Source organism: Bos indicus, chromosome 29 (assembly GCF_029378745.1).
Source record: "Bos indicus isolate NIAB-ARS_2022 breed Sahiwal x Tharparkar chromosome 29, NIAB-ARS_B.indTharparkar_mat_pri_1.0, whole genome shotgun sequence".
Lineage (NCBI taxonomy): Eukaryota > Metazoa > Chordata > Mammalia > Artiodactyla > Bovidae > Bos > Bos indicus.
The window spans coordinates 25205791-25231130 of record NC_091788.1 but is presented as its reverse complement, the minus strand read 5'-3'; the positions used below and the strand labels follow the sequence as shown (position 1 = coordinate 25231130).

The 25340-nt window shown below is 47.7% G+C and overlaps 1 protein-coding gene across 4 annotated transcripts in view; it reads left to right on the top strand.

The window, feature by feature from the left end:
• The window catches only part of NAV2 (neuron navigator 2), a 423984-nt gene that overhangs the window by 372600 nt on the left and 26044 nt on the right, over positions 1-25340 (top strand). For all 4 annotated transcript variants that reach the window (XM_070783121.1, XM_070783120.1, XM_070783122.1 and 1 more), the window contains 9 exons: positions 3405-3428; positions 3543-3617; positions 8261-8344; positions 8722-8833; positions 11954-12099; positions 14811-14983; positions 22173-22326; positions 23182-23344; positions 24076-24176. In XM_070783121.1, the coding sequence (XP_070639222.1) occupies positions 3405-3428; positions 3543-3617; positions 8261-8344; positions 8722-8833; positions 11954-12099; positions 14811-14983; positions 22173-22326; positions 23182-23344; positions 24076-24176 (1032 nt within the window). The remainder of the gene's footprint in view (positions 1-3404; positions 3429-3542; positions 3618-8260; positions 8345-8721; positions 8834-11953; positions 12100-14810; positions 14984-22172; positions 22327-23181; positions 23345-24075; positions 24177-25340) is intronic.

Genomic DNA, 25340 nt, shown 5'->3' with positions numbered 1-25340 from the left:
GGTTTCCTGGCCACACGTTTTTCACTCAGAAAAGCAACACTTAGGGGCTGGCCTGCATCAGCCAGCCTCAGAGCAAAAAGGACAGGAGCTCTTCACCTGTGAGAATTCGACGGCAGGAAGCTATCACGTGCAGTTCCCGGCTGCTGCCCCTCCGTGCCGTTCATGCCAACCACTGGGAGTTCTTCCAGCCACAGGCTCTCTTTCGGTAGCTCTTGTTCTGGTGTGTGGACCTGAAGCTGGTGTTTTCATGAAATTTGAAATTGTCCTTTTGGAGTTGATATAAATTCACAAATTACCAAAGACCTAATAATACTAATACTTTTTAATTCCATGTTTATCTGGATAGCAAGAGACCTGAGGCCTAACCCTAGTTTTTTCTCTTACTGTATGACTTTGGACAAATTACCTCTTTATTCTCCATTTTACCCTTGGCCTCAGGGAGCTAGGCCAGGTGGTCTCTGAGGTCAGTGAGTCAAGGGTTCCCATGTACTGTCCTTTCCATGAGCCTTCTCTGAGGATATAAGTTGCTTTTGCAGACTTAAAAAAAAATAGTCTAACCTTTGAATGTTTTCATTGATGGAGTGGGATGCTCATTCCAAGGAAAACTTCAAGTCTGACCAGACTGCTACCACCAAACAGTGGTGTGTGGTCCCTTATCTATTATTAGCTCCTTGATGATGATGAAATGCTGAAACAGATGCTTAGGCGCCTTTGCAAATGTTAAGGTAAACAAGTTCGTATTTGTTGTCTAGAAAGAAATCTTTGGAGTCTGTTATGTTGCCACCAACTCAGACCAAAGAGTCTGTTTAATACCCTGGTGTTTTAAGGGCTCTTATTGAATGATAACATGCTTCCCCCCCGGCCCCTCCCCCCCCCCCCCCCCCCCCCCCCCCCGAAATCTCTAATTCTTAGATGCTCAAGAATGTTCATTCTGGCTGAAATTTGCCTGTAATTTTAATTACAAAGGAAAGAAAAGACAGCCTGATGCTAAACAAATGCCACAGAGAGGTCATGGCCAGCTCTCAGAATAGAAAAAAATTGCGGAGGGCACATCTGGCATTAGACTTGCTTTCTTGGTCAGTAGGGAGCGGCAGCTGAGTTCCCAGGGGAACTGCTCAGTGGAAGCTCCAAGACCCAGAGCTTCACTCCGAGTTCCCAGATGTACACTAATGCGGTGGCAGCTGGGGGCAAGATACAAAACGCACGATTTCTCCAGGCTGCTGTTGTGAACCCTGGGCCCAACCCCAGAGACAAGTGGGCACAGGGACAGACAGTGGTAGCAGCCTGAGTAAAGAGCATTAGTTCTGCTGATAGAAGTGCTTAGAAGTAGGGCTGGTCCTCTGTGGATGGTTCAGCCTGCTAACAGACCTCCCATTCGCCTCCCAAATGTTAGATAGCTGTGACGTTATCACTATTCACTTTTCTCCTTTGGATCAGACTCAGAAGCCAGGGCCTTATTTCTGGAAGGCCTCCAGGAGAATGTCACTATAGTCAAAGAGCCAGGAGTATGTGCTGGTTAAGATCATAGGCTCTGGAGCCAGACTACCTTGGATCCAATCCCAGTTCTACCACTTATCAGCTGTCACCCATGGGCAAATTATATTAGTACCTTCTCAAAGGGTTGTTATGAGCATTCAATGAATAATAAATGTCAAGTGCTTAGAACTGTCTTTGCCATATAGTAAGTGTTTAATAAAATGCTACTTATTATTACCAGAATGTAAACAACATGAGACATGAGGGACTTGGTCATGTTCATAGCTGTATCCCAGATTATTAAAACGGTGCTTGACACATAGTTGGAAATCAGTAAATATTTGATAGGTAGTGGTGGTGGGGATGAATTGATGGACAGGCAGGCAGGCAGACAAAGAGGGATGGCTGAGTAGTATCAGAGAGGGAAGAGTAAGCAGTGAGGACATCTCCCAACCTTCTGAAAGCATGTCTTAGATAAGGAGATTGTCCAGCTGTGTGACTTTAGGCAAGATACCTAACCTCTCTGAACCTCAAAAGGAATACCATCCTACTTTGTGGAGTCACTGCAAGGATTAACTAACTTGGTCACAGTGTACCTAAAAATTAGTTTCTGCTGTTGGGAATCAGCCTGGAGAGAGGGCCTTCTGGGGCAAGATCACAGGTGGGGAGCAAGGTGTGAGGGGCGGTCAGACCAGCTACCCACTTGTCCCAGCTGATGGGTATAGGAAACTGCAGGGCCTGATGAATCATACCCCTCTGCGTTCTAACCGGCAGGAGGAGACACCAGAGTCAGATGCTGATCTTTAAAAGTAATGGGTTTGCCACTAGTGAAACTGGATTAGGACACACATAGAGGACTCAGGACATAATAGAGTCTTTACTGATCTTCACTCACCTACCTGGCTGCTCCACCCCAAGAAAGTACAGATGTGCCGTGTGGAGAGAAGGCCATTGGACACTTACAACATTTCCAAGAAAGCCTGTGTTGGAGGTTGTGGGTTTCTTCTTATATGTGCCCCTACAGGAACTCCAGAAGAGAGAAAGAATGGTTCCCCCTGCAATAGGTTCCCCCCAACCTACATGGGCTCCCCCTATGGGAAGAGATAAGTAGCTTATAGTCTCTGGCTGGTTGATTGCTGTGTCACCACAGACCCAGGGCTCCGGATGGAATGTTTTTCCAGTAAGAGAGTCTACAGGCTTTGTCCTTACTCCCCAGGGTCACAGGTAACTGGGGGCTCCAGATGGAGCATCAGGAACATGCCGGCCATCTTCCTTCTTATAAGCTGGGGAGTCTTCAGGCTGGCTGATGGGGCCTCCCAGTCCCCTTCACTTCTGGAACCTTCTTGCCCTGCTGCTGTTTCTGCTTCAGTGCCCTAGGGAGATGAGAGGGAGGAATAAAATGGGGCAGAATTAACCTATGAGCTGTCCTCCCTGTCTCCCAGGTAGGATTACCAGATTAAATATAGAATGCCCAATTAAATTTGAAATCCAGGTAAACAACAAATAATTTTTTAGTATAAGTGTGTTCTCACTGTTGCATGGAACATATTTAAACTAAAAGAAAAAAAAATCTAACTGGGTGCCCTGTTCTTTTTTTTCTTTTTTTTTTTTTTAATTTGCTAAATCTGGCAAGTCTTCCCCTGGCTTATCCCCTTCTCATCACCCCGTCTCCGTGTCATCTCCACGTGGAAGCAGGGGGCTCCTCACAACCAACATAGCTAGAGTATTTCCTAATTCTTCCTAATTTCTTAAAATAATACACTTTTTGTATTTGGCCTTTCTGATTGGTCACATGAATTGAACCGGTTTATTTAGAGAAGTTCATTGGAAAAGAAACTAATGCATCTTTAAGACTGCTGCAAGTGTCCAAGTGTGGCCCTCCAGTTGTTCCTCAACTGGTCTAATTTCTTCTATGTTTTTCTTTACAGCCAGAAGAAAAATGCCAGTCAGAGGTAAGGAACATTTTGCTAGTTGGATTTCGTCTTTCACTATGGTCAGTTCCTTCTCCCAGCTCATCCTGGAAGTGGACTCCCAAATCAAGTAACTCTGTTCCTTGTCATCTTTAGATCCGCAAACTACGGCGGGAACTGGATGCCTCCCAAGAAAAAGTTTCTGCTTTGACCACCCAGCTGACAGCAAATGTGAGTGTAGACCCAGAGCGGTAGCCGTTGTCGCCCCTGAGCATTATATAGGCAGAGTGGTGTAACGAGAGAGACACGGGCTCTGGTATCGAGGGTGTGAGTGTCAGCTCTGACACTTACTGGCTCTGTGCTTTGAGCAGACTCTTTCACTTCTGAGCCTGCCTTTGCTCTTCAGTGCGCTGGGAGATGATAATACTCAGCTCTCAGGGGCGTAATGTGATCAGTACCTGAAATAGATTAAGTGCTCAAAATGGTTCATTTTCCTTTCTCTTTCTGGAAATTTTCATCTTAAGAGAGAAAAAGAAGAAAATCTAAGACTCCACAATAAATGGCTGACTGCTCTGTAATTATTATATAATATACACAATTACGTGTTCAGGAGGCACTGCCAACCAGCATTCAATTCAGCAGCTGTTTAAGTGCCAACTATGCCCCGAGCAATGTGGGTTCAACAGCAAAACAAGCATAATCACTGTCATCTTAATGTTCTTTCTGTGGTACAGCAGAGAGACAAAACAGTTTTGCTATGACATGATAGCTGTTATGATAGCAATAAAGGGGGATGGTTGTGGGAATACCTAAGAGGAATGCCTAGATCAGTTTTGATGGGGCTGGGAGAAGTCAGGAAAGGCTTCCTGGAGGAGGTTACATCTTAAGATTGCTGGGTAGGGGAGGATGTATGGGAAGGACAGCATTCTAACCAAAGAGAGTAATTTGTGCAAAAGCCCAAGGTGAAGATGTTGCTGCATTTGGAAACTATAAGAAGCTCAGTGTGCTTAGAATCGATGGCGTGGATGTGGGGGAAGAGGGCTGGGGTGGAAGGGAGAAGGAAGTGGGAATGAGGGCAGCATGGAAGAAGGGCAAAGGTCAGGCCACATCATGAACACATTCATCTGTTAGGTGGTTAAGTTAGCTTCCTAACTGTGATGTGGTTACAGGATTTGCGGGGTCAGAGTAGAGGCAGAGATCTCCTACCACATCAGACCAGTCTGTAAAGGTGCCCTGCCACAGGGCTGTGAGTCGTCAGGGCTGCGGCTCAGAGCCTGAGGTTTTGGAAGGTGCTGAGATGCCTCAGAGGCAGGGCTTCCTGCTTGGGAGCGCACAACCCGTCTAGGACCATAGATTGTGAGTGTGAGCCCGTCAGAAAGCCACCTGCGTGATCCCAGCACGCTGTTAAAATGAAAAGCAAAAAGCTGTCTTCCTTGGACCAGGACTGTAATTAGTAAATATCTGGAGCTTTTGCCCATGTAATTCCTGGTTTGAGCCTGAGTCGACTCGGGGAAACTTTCCATTTCATTTTAAAGTCTGCACATGAAGTACCTAGCAGAGTGCTAGACCTTAATTATAGGCTCAGTAATTGCTAACTACTCTGAACTAGTCATTCTCCTGTGCTTTCTTACATTTCTGGAAATCTGTGCTTTTTTTTTTTTTGCTTTTTCTCCCCCCCACTTTTTTTTTTTTTGGCTTTTTTTCCCCTAAACCCTAGTATACTAGGCTATTGTGTGTTTTTTCTAATCCTTCTTTATTTTCTTAACTTTTTTCTCTATTACTGTATCCTAAAAGATCAGAAATTTGGAACTTCCCTGGCGGTCCAGTGGCTAAGCCTCCATGCTCCCAATGCCGGTGGCCCAGGGTTCAATCCCCAGTCAGGGAACCAAACTAGATCCTGCTTGCTGCAACTAAGACCTGGTGAAGCCAAATAAATAAATAAATACACACAAAAAAGATCAGAAATTGATATTAGATCTAGAACTTGAGTTTTAGAGTCTTTTTCAAAGACTGAGACATTATCTCAGGAATCAGATGCATGTCTGCAAACCAGAACCAGTGAGCCAGGGGTCTCCTTGAAACACATGAGGTTTGACAGCAGGTGATTTGGAAATACTGCCCTTATTAAGAACTACAGCTGTCAATGACTGCCCCTTACTAATTGAAAAATAGTCATTTATTTATCAATGAACTTGATTAATTCCTCCAGTGACCTCATGCTGCCCCCAAGGGACCTTTCACTGGGCCATTTGGAACTCTCCTCTGTGATCCAGAAGAGGAAGAGTGAGATCCCTCACATTACTCTTATTTCACTAATCCGGTTTGCTCCTCATAAAAGCCACTGAATCCCATATTGTTTTAAAGTAAATATTTAGTCTTGCCACACACCACAGGCAGTGCTAACGTGTTTCACTGTCTGCCATCTTTCTCGCAGGCCAAGCCGTGTTTGTTTTTTCTGGGACACACTCCTCAAAGCCACCTTCTCTGGGTGTTTTCATCCCACTTGTGTTTGTTCTCCCTGGGAATGTGAGAATGCTGCTTGCTGAGAAGGCTGTTGTGCGGCTCTGGACCAGCCTCCTGGCCCGTATTTTCATAACTGAGATCATGACTCAGTCCTTTTGCTCACCAGCAAAATGCGATCCTCTGGTTCTTTGGAGCACATGTGGTTTCTTCTTGAGTTTGCAAAAATACTCTCTCGATAAGCAGTCTTCGTGGGGTCAGGTTTTCGCTTTTGTTTTAAACGAAAAAGTTTTCATGCCCACAAATAGAATCTTGGGTGGCAGTCAAATGAGGAATTGAAATAAATGGAAATTCAGTCATTTACATTTGACCTTGTCATTCCTTTGAAGTGCTGGGGTAGCAGTCAACTTGTTCACCTCCATGCCCTGTCTTCATTCACTATGTGACTGTCTCCAATCTGGTTGGCTTTTGTCCTGCCACATTCTCCAGAGCAGACTAAAGCGTATCACTTTATTTTAAAATGCAAAGGCATTTTCTCAGTTTTTCATGAGAGAGGGCATGCAATCGGAAAGAAGCTGGCCAATCCATTTAACATTTGTATCACAAGTGCTCCTGTCCCCTGCCAGCTCCTACTGCCAGTGGAAAAGAGGCTCAACAGTTGATCCTAGAGGTGTCTTATCCTCAATCTCCCTGTTTCATGAAGTCTAGTAACAGAGGCCTCCCACTCACCCCTCAAGTCTCTCCTCCCTAATCTGAAATGTGTGCTGACCCTGATCCCCTTACAGTCTAGGGTGATGGCTCCTCTCCCACCCTTGTCTTCTTCACTCTGTGCATCTATCATTTTTGTCTCGAGAATTTTCCACAACCATAAGGTCTCACTTCTCCCAAGACTCAGGTACCTTGCTGGTCCTTCTGGTTCCTCCTGTGACCTTCTGTGTATCTACCCACCCCACTCCAAGGACCTTTTCTTCATCTCTCTACACCTGTGTTCTCAGAATATCTGTTCCCAAACCCCATCTGTTCCCGCAGTCTCTAGTCATGCCTGTGTTTTGCAATTCCCTAACAGCTTATAGATCATTTTCAACCACATTGTGTCACTCAACGCTCAGAATCACCCTGGGAGGAACAGAGATGCGGCTCCCATTTTACAGATGAAACAACTGAGGCCTGCAGGGTTAGATGACTTATCCATTCTTTATCCTTGGTTTTAACAATATTATCAGGATCCTCAGTCAACTCACTGCTCTCTCACCTACTGCTCTATGGAAGAAGGTTTAGTGTTGGAACACAGAGTTGCATCTTGCCCTTGAAGAGGATTGTCTGCCCCAGAGAAAGGGGCAGACAAAGGAGCATCACATCTCTCAATTCTAAGATACACATTTTTTTTTCATGTTTCTAACATCTCTTAAAATTGGATGCATATTTCAACTATAATTGGCAGCATTTTTAAAGCTGTCTTTGTAATATATAGGATAATGGCATGTCTGATGCTGTCTTCTACAGAGATATATAAAAGTGCAGGGGAGCCCCAGGGAAAGTCCTCACTCCAGGGGGAACAGGGGGCAGGTTCTCTGAGGTGGTAGCAGATGGGCCTTTTGGTGGCTTTTTATTAACCAGGATTATAACAGGCAACATCTGCCAACCACTTTGTTCGTCCATTCTGTAAACATGCTTAACGTGAGCCTCTACTGTGAGCTCGGTGCCTGGGGAACGAAAGGTATCCTGCAGTGTAGTAGAGACCGGCGTAAATTAGTGATCCCAAGTGTGTGTGTGTGTGTGTGACTGTGATCCCACAAAGTACACAGTAGACCAGTGTGCTTGTGTGAGTGAACAGGAGGGAAGCAGCCCAATCTGGGAGTCTCATGAAGACATGTGCTGAGCTCTCTCGAGACGTGTGTGTAAAAATCAGCTGGGGAGGCAGCTAGGGGAAGGGCATTCCGGGCAGAGGGGAAAGTACGCAGAAAGGCCCTGAGGTGGGAAGAGGCACGGGATGTTGGAGAACGTGAAAGGATAGAGTAACCAGATCGCAGAGAGTGGTGGGGAGTGGGGGCTTAAGAGGCTGAAGAAGTCGACAGGAGCTCACCCACGTGGCCCCGGTAAGATTTCCTTCTTTAAGAGCTGGCACCGTTTAGGCAGGCCTGCCTTGCAAGGTGGATTTCCCAGCTGGCTCAGTGGTAAAGAATCAGCCTGCCAAACAGGAGACATGGGTTTGATCCCTGTTTCAGGAAGACCTCTTGGAGGAGGAAATGGCAACTTGCTCCAGTATTCCTGCCTGGAAAAGCCCACAGACAGAGGAGCCTGGCAGGCTATAGTCCGTGGGGTCGCAAAGAGTTGGACACCACCTAGCGACTAAACAGCAACAGCAAACCTTGCAAGATAATGTAACCGCAGGGAAATGTGTCTTTCCCCTCTAGGCTCACCTCGTGGCAGCCTTTGAGCAGAGTCTTGGAAACATGACCATCAGGCTCCAGAGCTTAACCATGACGGCTGAGCAGAAGGTAAAACAGGGTGCTTCTTCCCTCCCTGCTTAGAATTAACAGACCTAAAAACATGATCCTGTTTTATTCCAGGAAACTGTATAGATTGTAGTGTGCTTGTTGGACTATTGGAATTGAATCTGAAAGAACAGGATTTATTGAGTGAAAATATGACTTGGATGGAGTGGTGGTAACTGCACTGGCAACAGATCTTAGTCCTATTTGCTTTCCTGTGCTCACAAACGCCTGTTGAAAACTGATCCAGGCTAATGTTTGTGACAAAGCTTTCCTGCAGCTCCTTCATTCTCTCCTCTCCTCTAAGCTGATGCTAAGCTGACTTCAGTTGAACTCAGTACAGAATGATTTGGGGATGACCAGTCTTTTTTTCTGTTCCTCAGGATTCAGAACTGAATGAGTTAAGAAAAACCATTGAGTTGCTGAAGAAACAGAACGCAGCTGCCCAGGCTGCCATTAATGGAGTAATTAACACCCCGGAGCTCAATTGCAAAGGTAAAGGAAGAAAAACAGCTTTCAGTCTGGAGACCTGCCTGCCCTTAGGAACCCTCCCCTGACAACATATGATGCAACCACCCTTCCAGAGGGTGGGAGTCTGTGTCAGTTGGACAGGTCTTAGAAGACACGGTGCATCCAGTTAATTACAGCTTCTAGGAAGAGAGCTGTTCTGGCTTGTCCTCTTCTCTGATATATCTCAAAATGGAAGAAGATGTATCTCTATTGACCAAGTATCAGAGTATTCCACAGCCTTAGTTTCACTAATGCTTTGATATTTACAGACTGACGTGTTGTTGTTGTTAACTTGGTCAGTCGTGTCGGACTCTTTGCAACCCCATGGACTGCAGCACGCCAGGCTTCCCTGTCCTGTACCATCTCCCAGAGTTTGCTCAAACTCCTGTCCACTGAGTCAGTGATGCCATCCAACCATCTCATCCTCTTTTGTCCCCTTCTCCTCCTGCCTTCAATCTTCCCCAACATCAGGGTCTTTCCCAATGAGTTGGCTCTTCTCATCAGGTGGCCAAAGGATTAGAGCTTCAGCATCAGTCCTTCCAATGAATATTCAGGACTAATTCTCTTTAAGATTGACCGGTTTGATCTCCTTGCAGTCCAAGGGAATCTCAAGAGCCTTCCCTAGCACCACAGTTTGAAAGGCATTAATTCTTTGGCACTCAGCCTTTTTTATTGTCCAGCTCTCACATCTGTACATGACTACTAGAAAAATTATAGCTTTGATTATATGGACCTTTGTCGGCAAAGTAATGGCTCTGCTTTTTAATACACTGTCTAGGTTTGTCATTGCTTTTCTTCCAAGGAGCAAGTGTCTTTTAATTTCATGATTGCAGTCACCGTCTGCAGTGATTTTGGAGCCCAGGAAAATAAAGTCTGTCACTGTTTCCATTGTTTCCCCATCTATTCGCCATGACATGATAGGACCAGATGCCATGATCTTTGTTTTTTGAATGTTGAGTTTTAAGTCAGCTTTTTCACTCTCTTCTTTCACTTTCATCTACAGGCTCTTCAGTTCCTCTTCACTTTCTGCCATAAGGGTGGTATCATCTGCATATCTGAGATTATTGATATTTCTCCTGGCAATCTTAATTCCAGTTTGTGCTTTATCCAGCCTGGCATTTTGCATGATGTATTCTGCATATAAATTAAATAAGCAGGGTGACAATATACAGCCTTGACATACTGCTTTCCCAATTTTGAACCAGTCCGTTGTTCCATGTCCTGTTCTAATTGTTGCTTCTTGATCTGCATACAGGTTTCTCAGGAGGCAGGTCAGGTGGTCTGGTATTCTCATTTCTTTAAGAATTTTCTACAGTTTGTTGTGATCTACACAAAGACTTTAGCATTGTCAATGAAGCAGAAGTAGATGTCTTTCTGGAATTTTCTTGCTTTTTCTATGATCCAGCGGATGTTGGCAATTTGATCTCTAATTTCTCTGCCTTTCCTAAATCCAACTTGTACATCTGGAAGTTCTTGGTTTACATACTGTTGAAGCCTCGCTTGAAGGATTTTGAGCATTACTTTGCTAGCATGTGAAATGAACTCAATTGTGAGGTAGTTTAAACATTCTTTGGCATTGCCTTTCTTTGGGATTGGTATGAAAACTGACCTTTTCCAGTCCTATGGCCACTGCTGAGTTTTCCAAATTTGCTGGCGTATTGAGTGCAGCACTTTCACATTATCATCTTTTAGGATTTGCAATAGCTCAGCTGGAATTCCATTACCTCCACTAGCTTTGTTCATAGCAATGCTTCCTAAGGCCCGTTTGACTTTGCATTCCAGGATATCTGGCTCTATGTGAGTAATCACACCATCATGGTTATCTGGGTCATGAAGATCTTTTTTGTATAGTTCTTCTGTGTATTCTTGCTACCTCTTCTTAATATCTCCTGCTTCCGTTAGGTCCATACCATTTCTGTCCTTTATTGCGCCCATCTTTGCATGAAATATTCCCTTGTTATCTCTCATTTTCTTGAAGAGATCTCTAGTCTTTCCCATTCTACTGTTTTCCTTTATTTCTTTGCATTGTTCACTTAAGAAGGCGTTCTTATTTCTCTTTGCTGTTCTTTGGTACTCTGCCTACTGACGTGGGGCTGCCTGAAATGGGTTCATCCCTCATTTGTCCCGGGAAACATTTTGGAAGGAATTGCTTTGTCCTTATGTATGTTACTTGGGGTGGTGGGGGAAAAGGTAGGCATGAGGAGTTACATCAAAAATGAAATGGAGAGTACTGATAGGTGATAGAGCTGACACTTTTGGAACAGTCACTGTGTTCTGAGCACTACGCTCGGTGTTTTAATGATTTCGTTAACCCGTTTTCTGTCCACAACATGCTTATGAGGGCGATGCTGGTCCTCCCTCCACATTGTACTGAGGGGAATAATGAGTTTTAGAGCCGATGATCCCATCCTGAGGCCACTGAATGTAAGAAACAGAAATGGGACGAGAACCCACGTCTGCCCTGAAACCAGCTCTAAAGACAGAGCTGTTGGTGTCGTCTTGTGCTTGTGGGGAACACTGTCTGCAGGGTTTATTTTGGTCTCACTGCTTTTGGGGCAGTGTTATTTCTGGTACCAGTGTCAGCTCAGATGGCAGGCCTCCTGGAAAAGTGAGGCTGGGGTGGCGTGAGAAGGATTGATAAGAGCTGACCAGGCAGAACAGATGGAGAAGAGCATCCCAGGAAGAGAGAATAGTAGCTGTTAGGTGGTGAGAGGACATGGGCATGGCATGTCCAAGGGCATGAAAAAGCTGGTGCAGCAGGAGCAGAGAGAGCAAAGGAGGGGGCGCTCACAACACAAGTGACTGTTGCTGCAAATTGGGGGCACATTGTCGTGTCTAAAGCTCAAGAGAGCAGGTGTGGGGGAATTCTCACTGAGCCTCCCCTGACTTCTGTTGGGCAAAATGAGAAGAGTTCTCCTTTAACTGATCAAAGAGGGCATGGCCCCCACCTACTCAAGGACCTTAAACTCAGCATCTGGGAACAGCAGGTGAGGTCTAATGGGAAACAGCTAGTAGTCCCTGGGTGTGTGAATTTGGGTGTAAATCCTGGGGCAAAGGAAAGGGCAAAGTCAGCAGCTCCTGACGTCTTGGATCTTGGGTCTCCAGGGAATGGAAGCTCCCAGGCCACAGACCTCCGCATCCGCAGGCAGCATTCCTCCGACAGCGTCTCCAGCATCAACAGCGCCACTAGCCACTCCAGCGTGGGCAGCAACATAGAGACCGATTCAAAGAAGAAGAAGAGAAAGAACTGGGTGAGTGTGCCTCCAAAGACTGTCATGCCGACTAACAGAGTTGGTCTCGGGAACAGTGTGCCCCGGATATAAAGCTCTTAACTTCACAGCATAGACCCTTGGGAGTCGATCCAGTGAAGTGGCTTGTGGACAGGTTTCTACTAAAGTCAGTGTCGTGCTCAGCCAAGCACTAGGATTCATGAAATAACCGCCTCCTTGTAGTTTTACTGTCTCACAAGACTTTATGTGAAGCGCTCGTCTTTTATTTCATATGTGTCATTTCTTCCTCATCATAGGCTGGCCACAAAGTTCCAGATACTAGAGCAGGGCTACTATTACGTGGTTTTTTCCCCTTAGTTCCAAAGTGTTTTTTGGAGTGTGTATCACTGGCCATCCCATCATTAACCGTAGTCCTTATCTACTTATTTACATGATTGCCTATGAGAGCATTAAATCACCCACCCTTCTGTTTAAAATGTTTTTGACCCTTTGCTGAAAGTAAAAGTTTCATGAAGTGGTTGTTAGCAGTTAGTGAGCGGTTGAATTGGGAGGGGGGGCGGAGGTCATAACTCAAAACAGCAAATTTAATAGAAGCAGTCTCCCATGCAGTGTTTCTCCATGTTTCCATAACTCCCTCCAGCTACTTGACTTTCTGTACAATGGCCTCTTGAACGATTTTTCCCATTCTTCATGGAAAATGCCACTGTCCTCTCCCCACTCAATTTTCAGTTCTGCTGACCGGCTATGGAGTTCCGATTGACATTCACTGCTCCCCGACTTCAGTGCAGGGACACCCCAGGTTGATCTGAACTTGGCCAGGACTCACAGAGCCCCGTTTGTCAATGCTCACAGCATCGTGTGTTCATAGTAGCTTCAGTGTCCGCATCCATTCCATACACTTCTCATTCATTCTGTGTTATCTTGGATGGGTGGCGAGGTCTGGTGATGGAGGAGTTGAGGATTCAGTCATTTTGATTATTAATGACTTGCATTGGAGGCAAGCGGAAAGGCCAGTTCCGGGTGATTCTCTCATCTTTCTGATTAAATCTTTCCTTACATTACTGATGGCTTTTTGTCAACTCATTTGCTGTGACTTAAATAAAATTAACTCATGCTTTGTTTCTAATACACTGTTGCTAAATATGGTCTGATTATCAAAGTGATGAGAGAATTATTTTCTATGAAAAAATGTGACTATCCTTTTTCCTTAATTAAGGAAATAAAACTTAAAGTTTTTAAGACAGCTTTTGATTATCAGTGCTATTGGGGAGGATGGGCAGTTGGCGTCCTCATTAATCCCAAAGGTCAATGTTGTCTGATCTTTGTAAGCTCCTCCTTTACCTGGCATCTTACCAGAGGTTGAGCAAGGATTTAGGTGGATGTGCGCAGATCCTTCCGTTTCTCTGACTACTCTCTGGAAATAAGACTGGAAGTAGGAAATGGGAGAGAAATGGGATCCAGACTTGACCAGAAGCTGGATGTGCAGTTTGTTATGGGTGAAACTTTGATGGGAGAAAATTCTCATTATTTCTGAACGGCCCGTTTTCTGAATTTCACAGTGGTTAAGGAAACTCCCAGAATGTGTTTTCGGAAGGAAAAAAAAAACTTTAGAAGAAGAAATTTACTTTCTAAAAGAACGTTTTCAAGATGAAGCTGTATTTTTTGGTCCTAGGAAAGTATGTGCTTATCATGGCTTTCAGAGAAAACATCATACTTGTAATTTTTTTATGTTCTCAGAATTTTCAGATCCATTTCATGGTTTAGGGAATTTGTGATATACCAGTTCCTTTTTCCCAATATGGTTAATACATTTCTTTAAAATATCTTTTTTTTTTTTGGAGCAAGGATCGACATGGCTAATTTTCTGCTTTTACTATGTGTATAGAAGGACAGTAGGAGCTACTGAGTACATAGAGAGCTATGCGGCCATGTTAGGACTGGTGCAGCAATAAAGCTACCCTTGCTGAGAAAAGAAGACATGCTTAAAAAAGAAAAAAAAGACTTAGAGATGACTGATTAGAGGTGGGAAAGAATGAGGAGTGTAGGAAGATGGGGCCGTCATTTCAGCCAGCCAAAGAAGTTTGTAGAGCTTAGATTGTAGGCACCTCCAGACACGCTGTTTCTCTCCTTCCATAATTGGAGAAGATAACTCTTAAGCTTTGAAAGATCCCTGGTCCTACCAGACACCTCCTCTCTGTATGGTGTTTATTATGAGCCATGCCATGTCTGAAAAGTCCGAAGCTTTCCCCGTCTCTGGCTTTCTCTGTTAAAAATGTGTCTTTTTTCCTCCCCCTTCCCCATTTTTGCTTGCGTTTTCTCTGGCAGGTCAATGAGGTAAGCAAGACCCACGTGAATATCAGATACCAAGCTAACCCATCCATTGATATGACTAACCTCACCCGCATCCGTCACCGTGTCTGAGCACCCCGCTTTGTTGCCGTGTCACCCCCTCCTCCCCACATCGTCTGCTGAGCCAGGCTCTGTCTTGCTGTTGGCATCTAGTCTTGACCCAAGAGTAGGCATGGAATGTCACCCGCAGGACCAGTCCCCTGAGCTGTCAACACCAGATAACTCTTCTTCCCTTAATGCACTGATTCAAGAGAGCTGTGGGGAACCTTTTCCATGGCTGGGAGGAGAGCGCGGGAGAAGTAATTTGCTGTTCTGCATGTCTGTTTGCTGAGGCCTGAGGGGTGGGCCCGGCATCTGCCAGCCTGATAGTCCTGTGTATTCAGTTACGCAGCTCCTTCAAGCAAGCCTTCGGGAAGAAGAAGTCCCCCAAGTCAGCGTCCTCCCATTCAGACATTGAGGAGATGACGGATTCTTCTCTGCCTTCCTCACCGAAGCTACCACACAATGGATCCACGGGCTCCACTCCCCTGCTGCGAAACTCTCACTCCAATTCTCTGTAAGTCTGCCTGCTGGGGTCGCTCTGGTCATCTTTGGCCCCTGAGAGCTCTCTCCAACAGCAATGGCTAGGAGTCCTGCTACGCTGTCTCTGCTCTTTGGGGTCCTTTGTGTATTGCATTCCTGGGACTCTGCATGTTCTTTCCATGTTTCAGGACTGGAAAGTTTTTCATTCTGCTGGCATTGGTGTGGATAATTAGCTGGCTGGTCTTGGGCAAGTGGTTTAAACTCTCTTTGTTTCCATTTCTCTCTCAAATTGGGACAGTGGTTGTCTCCTTATCCTGTCCTAAGGATTGAACAAATAAGTAGATGTGAAAAGCTGCAGCCGGTATGCTCTGTTGGGGGGACGATGGTATAAGTGTTGGCAGTTTGGGCTGAAATTCTGGTTCATTTGGGTGGCAGGGCTGAGAGAGACTACACTTTCCTTCTTGGATCAAAATTTAGTGTTGATTCTTTCTCTAAGGTCAGCACGCAAAAGCTAGAAGTTTAAAAAACAGAGTGATTCAGTGACCATTCTCTTTACCAATATGTTGTAGCATGATTCAACACCCTGAGCTCTCCCAGTTGATTGTAAATGAGTCAGTTTGTACAGAGCTCTTTGGGAACACAGCTGGTTGAGTGAGACAGGCGATTGCTCACTTGGCCTTGGCTTAGGTGCCGTTCCCCTTGACACAGAGTTACATAGAAAGGAAGAATCATCTGCTCTTGCCCAGACAAGCACCCATGGTTTCTACTGAGCACCCACTCATCATCGTTCCATCAGTGCGCAGGGAGACACTTCTGTGTCCCATCTCAAAACATGAGGCCCAGACTCTGGGGGCAAGAAGCTTGGTCAGGAATGGCTTGGGACAGACAGGCGGGGACCCGGGTATCTGCTCAGAAGGCGGCTCAGCTGACTCCCTGCAGCAGCAAGAGAGATTGCCCTTGCCCCACAGGACTAAGTTCCCTCAGAGCCCTTGGTGTCACCAGGCAAGAAATGGAAGAAGAACTGGCACTCAAGCGGGCTGCAAGGGCAGTTCCCATGAGACGAGACAGTGCCTGGGAGAAGCGGACCACTGCGGTTGGGGTCAGATCAGCCAGTGAGCTAGGGGTTGTGGGTGGGGAGTAGACACCTGAGTGAGGTGGTGGACACCTCAGTTTCCTCACTGGTGAAAGAGGGATGAGTTCCATCTCCGTCACTGGATTCTCTTGAGCGGGGGAGTCAGATCCCTTGCATGCAGGGCCACCTCCTTCCTGTCTCAGGAGGCCAGGGCTGTGGGGCCACCCCCAAGCCCACTCAGCCAGCCAGCCTGCCCACAGAAGACAGAGGCCTGCACCAGCATCCCAAGTCCAGCTCACCCAGACGGGTACAGGAAAGGCAGGTGAGAGGGTGAGCCAGGACTAGCCCATCGCCTGCTCAGACCACACGGAAGACAGGCAGTGGGAATGAGGAGGCAGAGTTTAGGGCCCAGACTTTTATTTATGAACCCACCCTCCAGTGAAGAATGGTCTCCATTTTACATAAATCAGCGACTGCTCTTCTCTTGGTGGGGGGTACCCTGGCAAGAAGGTGGGGATGGGCACTTCCATTCTGTGCAAAGGTGTAAGCCCAGGCAGCACGGAGGGTTGGACCGTGGCTCCTGCCCAGCACCCTGTGTGCCGGCATACGGGTTAAACCAGTTCTCTGGAGCACGGTCCCGTCTGCCCTGCAGGGTGCCCAGGAGGCACATAAAGGGCCAGCTGCCCATGGCTCACCTGCCATCATCCCGGTCCAGTTGTTTCCTGAGCAGGAGAATAGGAGAGCCCTCATCTGTTCTTTGTGGGTTGATACGGACTTCTCATATGTCAGCCTGTGTGAGCAGGACACTGTTTGAGATGGTTCTGGAGACACCAAAGAGGATGTTACCCAATTCCCACCGCTGGGGATTAGGGCTCGTGGGGACATGACCACGTGGAGCTGATTCCACTCCTGGGGTCTGCTCTGTTCCAGGCGCCATTCTTGGCTCCAGCGACAGCAGTGTATAAGAGAGTCAAGTCCCCACTCCATTGTAGACCCCGTGTGTCAGGGGGCGAGACGGTTGTCAAACATGGAAAGCTGGATAAATGAGAAGAATCTGATAGTGTGAAGGGTTCATGCTGGGAATTGAAACAGTGTGTTGGGATGCAGAGGACCTTGACCGCAGCTGCAGACAGGGTGGCCTGGAAAGGCCCCTCTGAGGAGGTGATGTTTCAGCCAAGACCTGTGTGCCAGGAGGGATCCCTGGTTAGTTCTTGTTGGTAACGCTTTGACAGACTCAGTCCCAAAGTCAGAGGCTTCACCCGTGGCTATCGATCGCTGCTTCCCTCCAGACCTAACACGGACATCCGCCTTGAGCAGGCGGCCTGCCACGTGGCGATGCTGGCACCCAGGCTCCGCCTGTCCTGTGGGCCCGTGTCCTCTGTGTGTCCAGCCTCAGGCAGGGAGGGAACAGTGTGGGAATCCTGCAGGCAGCCAGGGTGCACCGGGCCTCTTCCCACTGACCACTGAGCAGGGCTTACAACCTGGGAGGGGAGAAGTGAAATAAGTGTGCCCCGTGGGGTGGGGGTGGGGGCCCTCAGTGAACACGTAGATGACTCCGCCTCCCAGCCAGCAGGGCAGCTTTCCTGGTGGCACCCGGAGCCAGGCCTGGTGTGTCTGAGAAAGCTGGGTACGGCCAGCGTGGCTGCCGCATCGTGGGCATGTGGAAAGTCGTGGGGAGGAGGCGGCACCAGTCTAGAACATGTGAGGCTTTGAAGCTGTAGGTGAGTTTGCGTCTGATTTCCTGTGTGTTGCGGAGGCCTTGGAGAGTTTTCAGCAGGAACGTGAGATTGTCTGAATTAACATCTCACAAGTGGAGTGTGAGGAGGGAGACTGCAGCAGAGGCTGACAACACGCTCCCCTCGCTGCCCAGCCCCCGCCACCCCCCAGTGCTCTGGCCTGTTTCCTGCTGTTTGAACTTGCCACTCACGGTCACCACCCCTGGGCCTTTGCCCTTTCTGTGCCCTCTGCCTGGCACAGGCGGCTCAGTGTTACCCTATCAGCAAGGCCCAGCCTAGGCACCTCGTGTGAAACCACACCCAGCCAGCACTCCCAACAGTCCCCTTCACCATTGCAGATATCACCTGCTGTTATGGAGCATCTCCTTGGTTATCTCTTCTTTGCCCCAATTCTCCAGTCTCCAGGTGAAGCTCCATGTAGTTAGGTACCCTGTTGGTTTTGCAGGCATTCAGATATTAGGTGGAATGAGTAATTGATGCTAATGGTGAGTCCTGGGTGGACTTAGGATATATTCCGAAAGGAAAGCTGATAGCACCCGGCAATGGGGCATGTGAAGGGAAGAGAAGAAATGTTGAATATTCCTAGATTTGCAACTTGAGGACTTGGGGATGTGGAGGTATTGTTTCTGGGATGAGTGGGAGACACACACTGGGCCAGGAGGGGAACAGGAGCTGTGGTTTGACCGTGTGAGGTGTGAGATGCCCAGGAGACATCCTGTGGAAATGCCAACCGGCCTAAAGTTCCTAAAGGTTGAGATTTGGGAAACATGAGCTCACAGGTGGTTCAAAAGCTGGGAAACTGGAGGGATCCTCTAAGGAATTGAATAGACATGGGGGAGAGACAGAGGGATAAGGACTGAGTTCTGGGACTCTCTGATATTTGACGTTCAGGAAGAGAAAGTAGAGCAGCCAGGGAGGTGAGTGGAAACCCAGGGGCAGAGAGAAGAGTCCATTTGGAGGAGGGAGGAGTAACTGGGCCAGAAGCTGCCAGGCAGCCAAGCGCGTTGAGGCGAGGGTGGCAGCCATGCACTCAGCCTGTGGGGCTCCTGGAGCCCAGAGCCAGAGCGCTCCCTCCAAACCCAAACCACTTTCCCCAGAGGGACCGGGTGGGGCCCACTCTTGGCTCGGCAGCCTTTTCCTGACATTCCACAGCATCCGCGCACACTGGAGATGTTTGTTTTGGGTCTGGTTTTCCAAAGGGTGGGCAGAGAGCAAATGGTTCTTTCCAGCCTTGAAGGGTTTGTAAGAATGTGCAGATCTAGACATGAGAGGGCGTTCAAAGAAGATACCAAAGGCAGAGGAGTCGGAGCTCGGAAAAGTTCCTACAACGTGGGCGGAAGGAATGGCCATGTGGGAAGGCAGCGCTTCCCACACTCGGGATGTGTTAAATTAGGTATGCCCCCAACCCTGCTTCCTGGGCAAGATGGCAGGAATATGGTGGCATTAAGTGTTAGGGGCAGAGTAGGAAAAATTAATATCAAGTTGCTTCAGTAAGCAGTTCACGGAGGGGACGAGCGTGTGTTGAGTGCCTGCAGGATATAGTTCTAGAGCATGGCCCTGGGGTTAAGCAGACCCACCAGATATCTTTGTGCTTCTCACGTCTTTAATAGGCATGTCAATTGCTTTATGCCTCAGTCTCCCTCTTCTTAAAACGGAAATAACTGTAGCACCTCTTCCTGAAGTTGGTAGTATCCGTAGTACATTAAATAGTATGCTGCAGATGCCCAGTGCAGTGGTCCATGCATTCAGTAGCTGTTACGTGGGGGTCAGTGTGATCAGATGCAACAGACGAGAATCCTGGTCCTAGAGGAGTCAGCAGTCGTGTAGGGAGCGATTATTGATGACACAGCAGAAGTCTAGGGGAGGCGGGAACCAGGGAGAACATCTGGCGTGGGCAGTTGGCACAGGGACTGACTCTTAGTTGGGGCTCATTTTCAGCATCATCTCTGAGCTGTAGGGCACCCCTCCTGGGCAGCCTTGCCATGCTGTGTTTCTGAAAAGTGACCTATTTGGGGGTGGTGGAGGGAGGTTCATGGGGCGGCCTTGAATTCTTGGTAGGGTTACTCGTAACAGACTTTCTTCCTTTGTAAAGTTATTGTTTGGCCAAGCTTCACAGAGTAATGCATGTGATAAATTCCACAAAGCGGGTGCCAAGGAAATGTTGTCTCTCTTTGCTGAGAAAGCTTTCTGGGGAAAAGCACAGACCATGTGAAGGAGACTGGAGCAAAATGCCTTGCCATGTGACAGACAGACAGTGTGAACCAAAGCCGATTGTTCTTTGCAATGACCTGGAATCTTCAAGTTTGGATGAGACAGGGTTTGGCTAAGACCAGAGTGTCACAGTGGAATTTTGTTCAGACTTTACACTCCATTTAAACCAGGAAACCATAGTCCTCTCTCAAGAATGAAGCAGTTTTTCCAAGATCCCCTTGAAAACCTCCCAAACCAAAAAAATATATGTATATTATATATATGTGACTATATAGTTAAACCCCACAGACCACAGTCACAGAGAGCTGGGAGAGGGTGGCAGTGGGCAGAGGGGGAGGATATGATTTCTAAAGACATTACCGTCTCTCTAGCCCAAATCTGTCTTAGTCCTAAATCTGTGGGCCCCAAATCTGTTTCTCACAGGTATGAAATGGGAATAATTAGGAGATTTTCAAGGGTCTGTTGGAGGTCTCCGAAGATTTTTGAAGTGAAGTTTTATTGGCTGCTGACAACTTTTTAAAAAGAGGTGGTTTTGTATCTCTCAAAACAGTTCAGGGTGCAGGTCAAGAAAACAACCACAAAAAGATTTGCCTGTTCAGGTGTTAAATTTTTCTTCTAGTCCTTTCGGTCCCCCAAATACAACTGCGTCTCTTTTAACAGTGATCACGGGCCTCCTGTTTGGCAGTTAATATGTCCAGTCTCTCTCCTGGTTTCACAGGTCAGGTTTGCTTTGACCTCACATCTAGTGCTTGGGTCCTGGAGAGAGGGCTCGCATGATTATTTCTGCAGACCACATGCTCACCATGTCATTCAGAGATAATCAGCTTCAGCTTTGTGACTTTCTGAACTTGGGCTTCTTTTTTTTTTCTTTCTTTCTTTTTTCTGTTTTCGGTCCAAGAAATGTCCAAGCTTGCTCTTCTGGATCACCCTGCACCTCAGCTCCTATCATTGAAATCAACAGAACCTTTTCTAAATTGAACTGTCTTTTCTAACATTGCAGTTCATCACTACTCTTATGATCTCCCAGTTTGTGCTGATTTGCCAGGTAGCAGAAGGACAGACCTCAGTAATCAAATAAGGAACCCAGTCTGGAAGCACCACCTCTTAAAACAGGGACTCACGGGGTCCCACAGTCCCCTGATCTGGTGTCCAGCCGGGGTAGGACTGCTCACCACTGTGTTTCAAATAAAATTTTGGTTTTCATGTCATACCATCCTCTCTGCTAATGACCTGAGATGTTTTTTTCTTCCTTGCCATGGGCTTATTAAGCAGTGTCGGCTGGGGGAATGAAAGAATGTTTCTCTCTCTGAACACCTTTAAAGGAATGGGCTTCAGAACATGACCAGAGACAGACTAACATCGCCCACCTGTATCTGTCGGTTTTTTCCCCTTTTTGGCAAATAAAAATCACCCTCAGCTATCTGCGCCTGGAGGGTCTAATCTTTAAAATAGACAGTGGACCTTGTTTCTCTGAGTAGGTTTTGATATCAAGGGCTATATAGTGTCATTATAGGGGCCCAGCTTGTGTATACTTCACAGAGGGTGTCAAAGCCCCAAGTTACTGTTCTCTTTGGCTGGCTTCTGTTTATCCCTGAATCTCTGGAATTTGGCTAAAGGGCATACCATTCAGATTGCCAGAACTCTGCAAACAGTGTAGAGAAGCAATGAAGTCTGTGAATTTCAGGTGCTCTTGCTATTGTCACTTCCAGGAAGCTTCCCTCATAGCTCAGTTGGTAAAGAATCCACCTGCAATGCAGGAGACCCCAGTTCAATTCCTGGGTAGGGAAGATCTGCTGGAGAAGGGATAGGCTACCCACTCCAGTATTCTTGGGCTTCCCTTTTGGCTCAACTGGTAAAGAATCCGCCTGCAATGCGGGAGACCCCAGTTCGATCCCTGGGTTGGGAAGATCCCCTGGAGAAGGGAAAGGCTACCCACTCCGCTATTTGGCCTGGAGAATTCCATGGACTGTATAGGCCATGGGGTTGCAAAGAGTTGGACACAGCTGAGCAACTTGCACTTGCACTTTCACTTCCGGGAAGCACCAGGGAGTTGGATATACGGGGTCCTTTGCCGTCTGAGCCACCAGGGAAGCCCCTTTTATATAGGATTACTCCTGAACAAACCTGATGATGTAGTGGCCGGGGGCAACTCAGAGGAGCTGCACTCAGAGCTACCTTGGTCAGCAACACTTCTCTTTCCCTAGCATTTCGGAGTGCATGGACAGCGAAGCTGAGACAGTCATGCAGCTCCGAAACGAACTGAGAGACAAGGAGATGAAGCTGACCGACATCCGCCTGGAAGCCCTCAGCTCTGCTCACCAGCTGGACCAGCTGCGGGAGGCCATGAACAGGATGCAGGTGAGCCCCAGGCTGCAGGGGAGGAGCTGTTCCTGCCAAGCTCCCGCCCCCCCCGCGGGACAGCCTTCTGCACTTCCGGGTTGGACCCTTCGCCCAAGGCTCAGCCTGACGCCTCTTCCTGCGCCAAGCCCTTTCGAGTCCTGCAGCTGGGAGTGTTAGTGCGGTGCCCTCTTCTGAATCCCTATAGATTTGTTCTGTCCCCGGCTCCTCTCACCTTCTGATGCAGACTGAAGGCATCTGCGTCTTCTGAGCTATTCTCTTTTGAGTCCCTTCCTCTGGATGTGTGAGCACCAGTTCTTAACACACAGAAGGTCCTTCACAAATACAGAGTAAAAGACCCCTGTGGGTTCTACCAAATCGGACCTCAACTGGAGAGCAGTGTTTCCCAAAGGAGGTTCCATGGAACACTCATTCCACAAGAGGCTGTGTGAAAAGAAAGCTCCTTGATCAAATTTGTTTGAGAGATACTGCATGCTCTGTGCGCCTCTCAGATTTAAAATGCGTACCAGCTCGTTAAAGGCTCTGAGATATCAAGTCCTGCAGTAAAGGCCTGGGTTGAGAAACCCAGAGGTTTTCAGACTTCTTAGATATGAATTCTTCCACCTACCACCCCTACTCTGGGAAAGATTTCTGAGGCCTTTGTCAAAGAAGGCCAGCTCTCAGACCTTCCCCTGCCAGAGAGGCCTTCTGTATACAGCAAAGGAACCACGTTGAACAATGTCTCTGAGAGTGTAACTTTACCTCGGCCAGGATGCACATTTGATCCCTGCAGGGAACTTTCAAATTCCTCCTCCAGAAAAGGCTTGGTCACAGTATATCCGCCCAGTGAGTGAGTTTCTGCCTTCCCCTTTACAGAGTGAAATAGAGAAGCTGAAGGCTGAGAATGACCGGCTGAAGTCAGAGTCTCAAGGCAGTGGCTGCAGCCGGGCGCCCTCCCAGGTGTCCCTGTCCGCCTCCCCCAGGCAGTCCCTGGGGCTGTCCCAGCACAGCCTGAATCTCGCCGAGTCCAGCAGCCTGGGTGAGTGGGGTCACAGGGCCTGCAGTTGGCCCTCTGGTCTCTAAGCAGGAGCCCCAAGATGAGCAGATCAGCAGATCCAATGAAGAAGCAGAGGCGTGTGTGCACTTAGGGTGTGTGTCTGTGTGTGTCTGTGTGTATGTGGGTGTGCGTCCGCTACCAACATGAGCCCAGCCGTTAGACTGCTGTCATGCTTTGCTCCAGTGCCCCAAGATCGCCAAGCCATGAGCTTGGATCCCCTCGCCCACCATGCTGAGTTGTGTTTGATCCATTCTAAGAGGCTGACCTGCGAGCTGTATGCTGCCTACCACCCCCTCGTGGTAAACGGTCCCACTTGGGATGACGGCTTGGTTTATGACCTTCCTGCCTTGGGGCTGGATTCTAGGCTGGCTGGATAATTAGCGAGCACCATCTAGGTTTTCTTTGTAAGCCTACCGAGGCTGACGCTTTTGATTTCTTATCCATGAGGCTGCTCTTGCCATCGTTCTGGTTGAGTCTCCCTCGCACTTCCATTCAGCAAGGTGCATCAGCCCGCTGGCTCCTCGGTTGGCCCGCTGTTGGTTCTGTGGTTGCACTCTCCATGCTGCCCCCTCCCCTGCCCCCGCCCCCACCCTGTGGCCCCTGCACGGCGACACTCGGTCTGTCCTGCTGCTGTGCCGACCAGCAGCGGGGGTGTCAGGAGGCCGGCTTTGCTGTCCCATGTGCCTAAGGCTGTCGATGTTTTCCATTCGCAGACATGTTGCTGGATGACGCTGGTGAATGCTCGGCTCGGAAGGAAGGAGGCAGGCATGTTAAGATAGTTGTCAGCTTTCAGGAGGAAATGAAGTGGAAGGAGGTTAGTTGGATCCCTTACCCTGCTCAGCCTGCCCCTTCCCCAGGTAGAACTGCCTAGCGTAGTGATTCCATCATCACACCCATCATCTCGGAGCCTGGGTGACTTAGAAATAGTACTAACGCTTTCCCTAACTAACCCTAAATCCCCAGCAGCATTTTGATGCCACAAACGTGAACAAACGGCCCTTCCCTATCTCTTGTGTTTGGAAACTCTATAAAGACTCCTTAAAATTGGTCCAGGCTGCCCCACTTTCAAGTATCTAACTAAACATTAACATCAATCAGAAACGGCTTGTCCGAATTTAGTATGTTCCCAAAACTCTTCAAAGGCAGCTAAGCACATTTATTTAGCACAGAAGGTACAGAAATAAGCTGACCAAATTCAGCTGACCAAGAGCACCAGTTTTATCCAGTCGTCAGAGGTTGCTGACCAAGTAGACCCTGGGAGACAGAGGTGGCCAAGCCCAGGAGCACACAGGTGCTGGCAGTGGAGATGGTAGGACATCCTGATTTGCTGAAGCTGGGGCATCTGAGTGATATATTCTCTTCCAGGGTCCAGAGGTCATAACCTCATCAGACTGTTTTAGGGTGGGGGGCAGGGGTTGATAATCAAAGTTGATTTTTAGTCATTGATTAAATCCAAATGATGCTGAGAATGACCACCTCTCCCATAAGTAAGAGGCCTCATGAGCCTCTAATGTAAGTCCCTTGAGGTTTTTGCTTGCTTATTATTTCTGAGTATTTTAGCCAACATGCTATTAAAGGCTCTGAGATCTTGGGAGCCCAAAGTGGCCATCAGAACACAGCGTCTCTAGCCAGACTTCTGTGCCAGACGATTCCACATGTGGGTGGCCATCTAGCCTCACTGAAGAGGGGAGCTGCTAGGGGTCTGAGCATCATCTAGTTTAGAAAGATCCAATAAATAACTCCATTTTCAGAGCTCGGCTGGTAGAGCGATAGATTACCAAGGGGGAAGTCATTCTTATAATTTACGATACCTGTGAATGCCTTTTATTCTAATGATCATCAACACAAACAGATCTAACACTTTATAAAACTTTGTCCCTTTCCAAAATGGTGTTGTTCTGGATCACCACAACATCTAGATGAGGTTGGCTGCCCAGATTTTGTCATCTCCACTTTACAATTGACAAACCCAGGACCC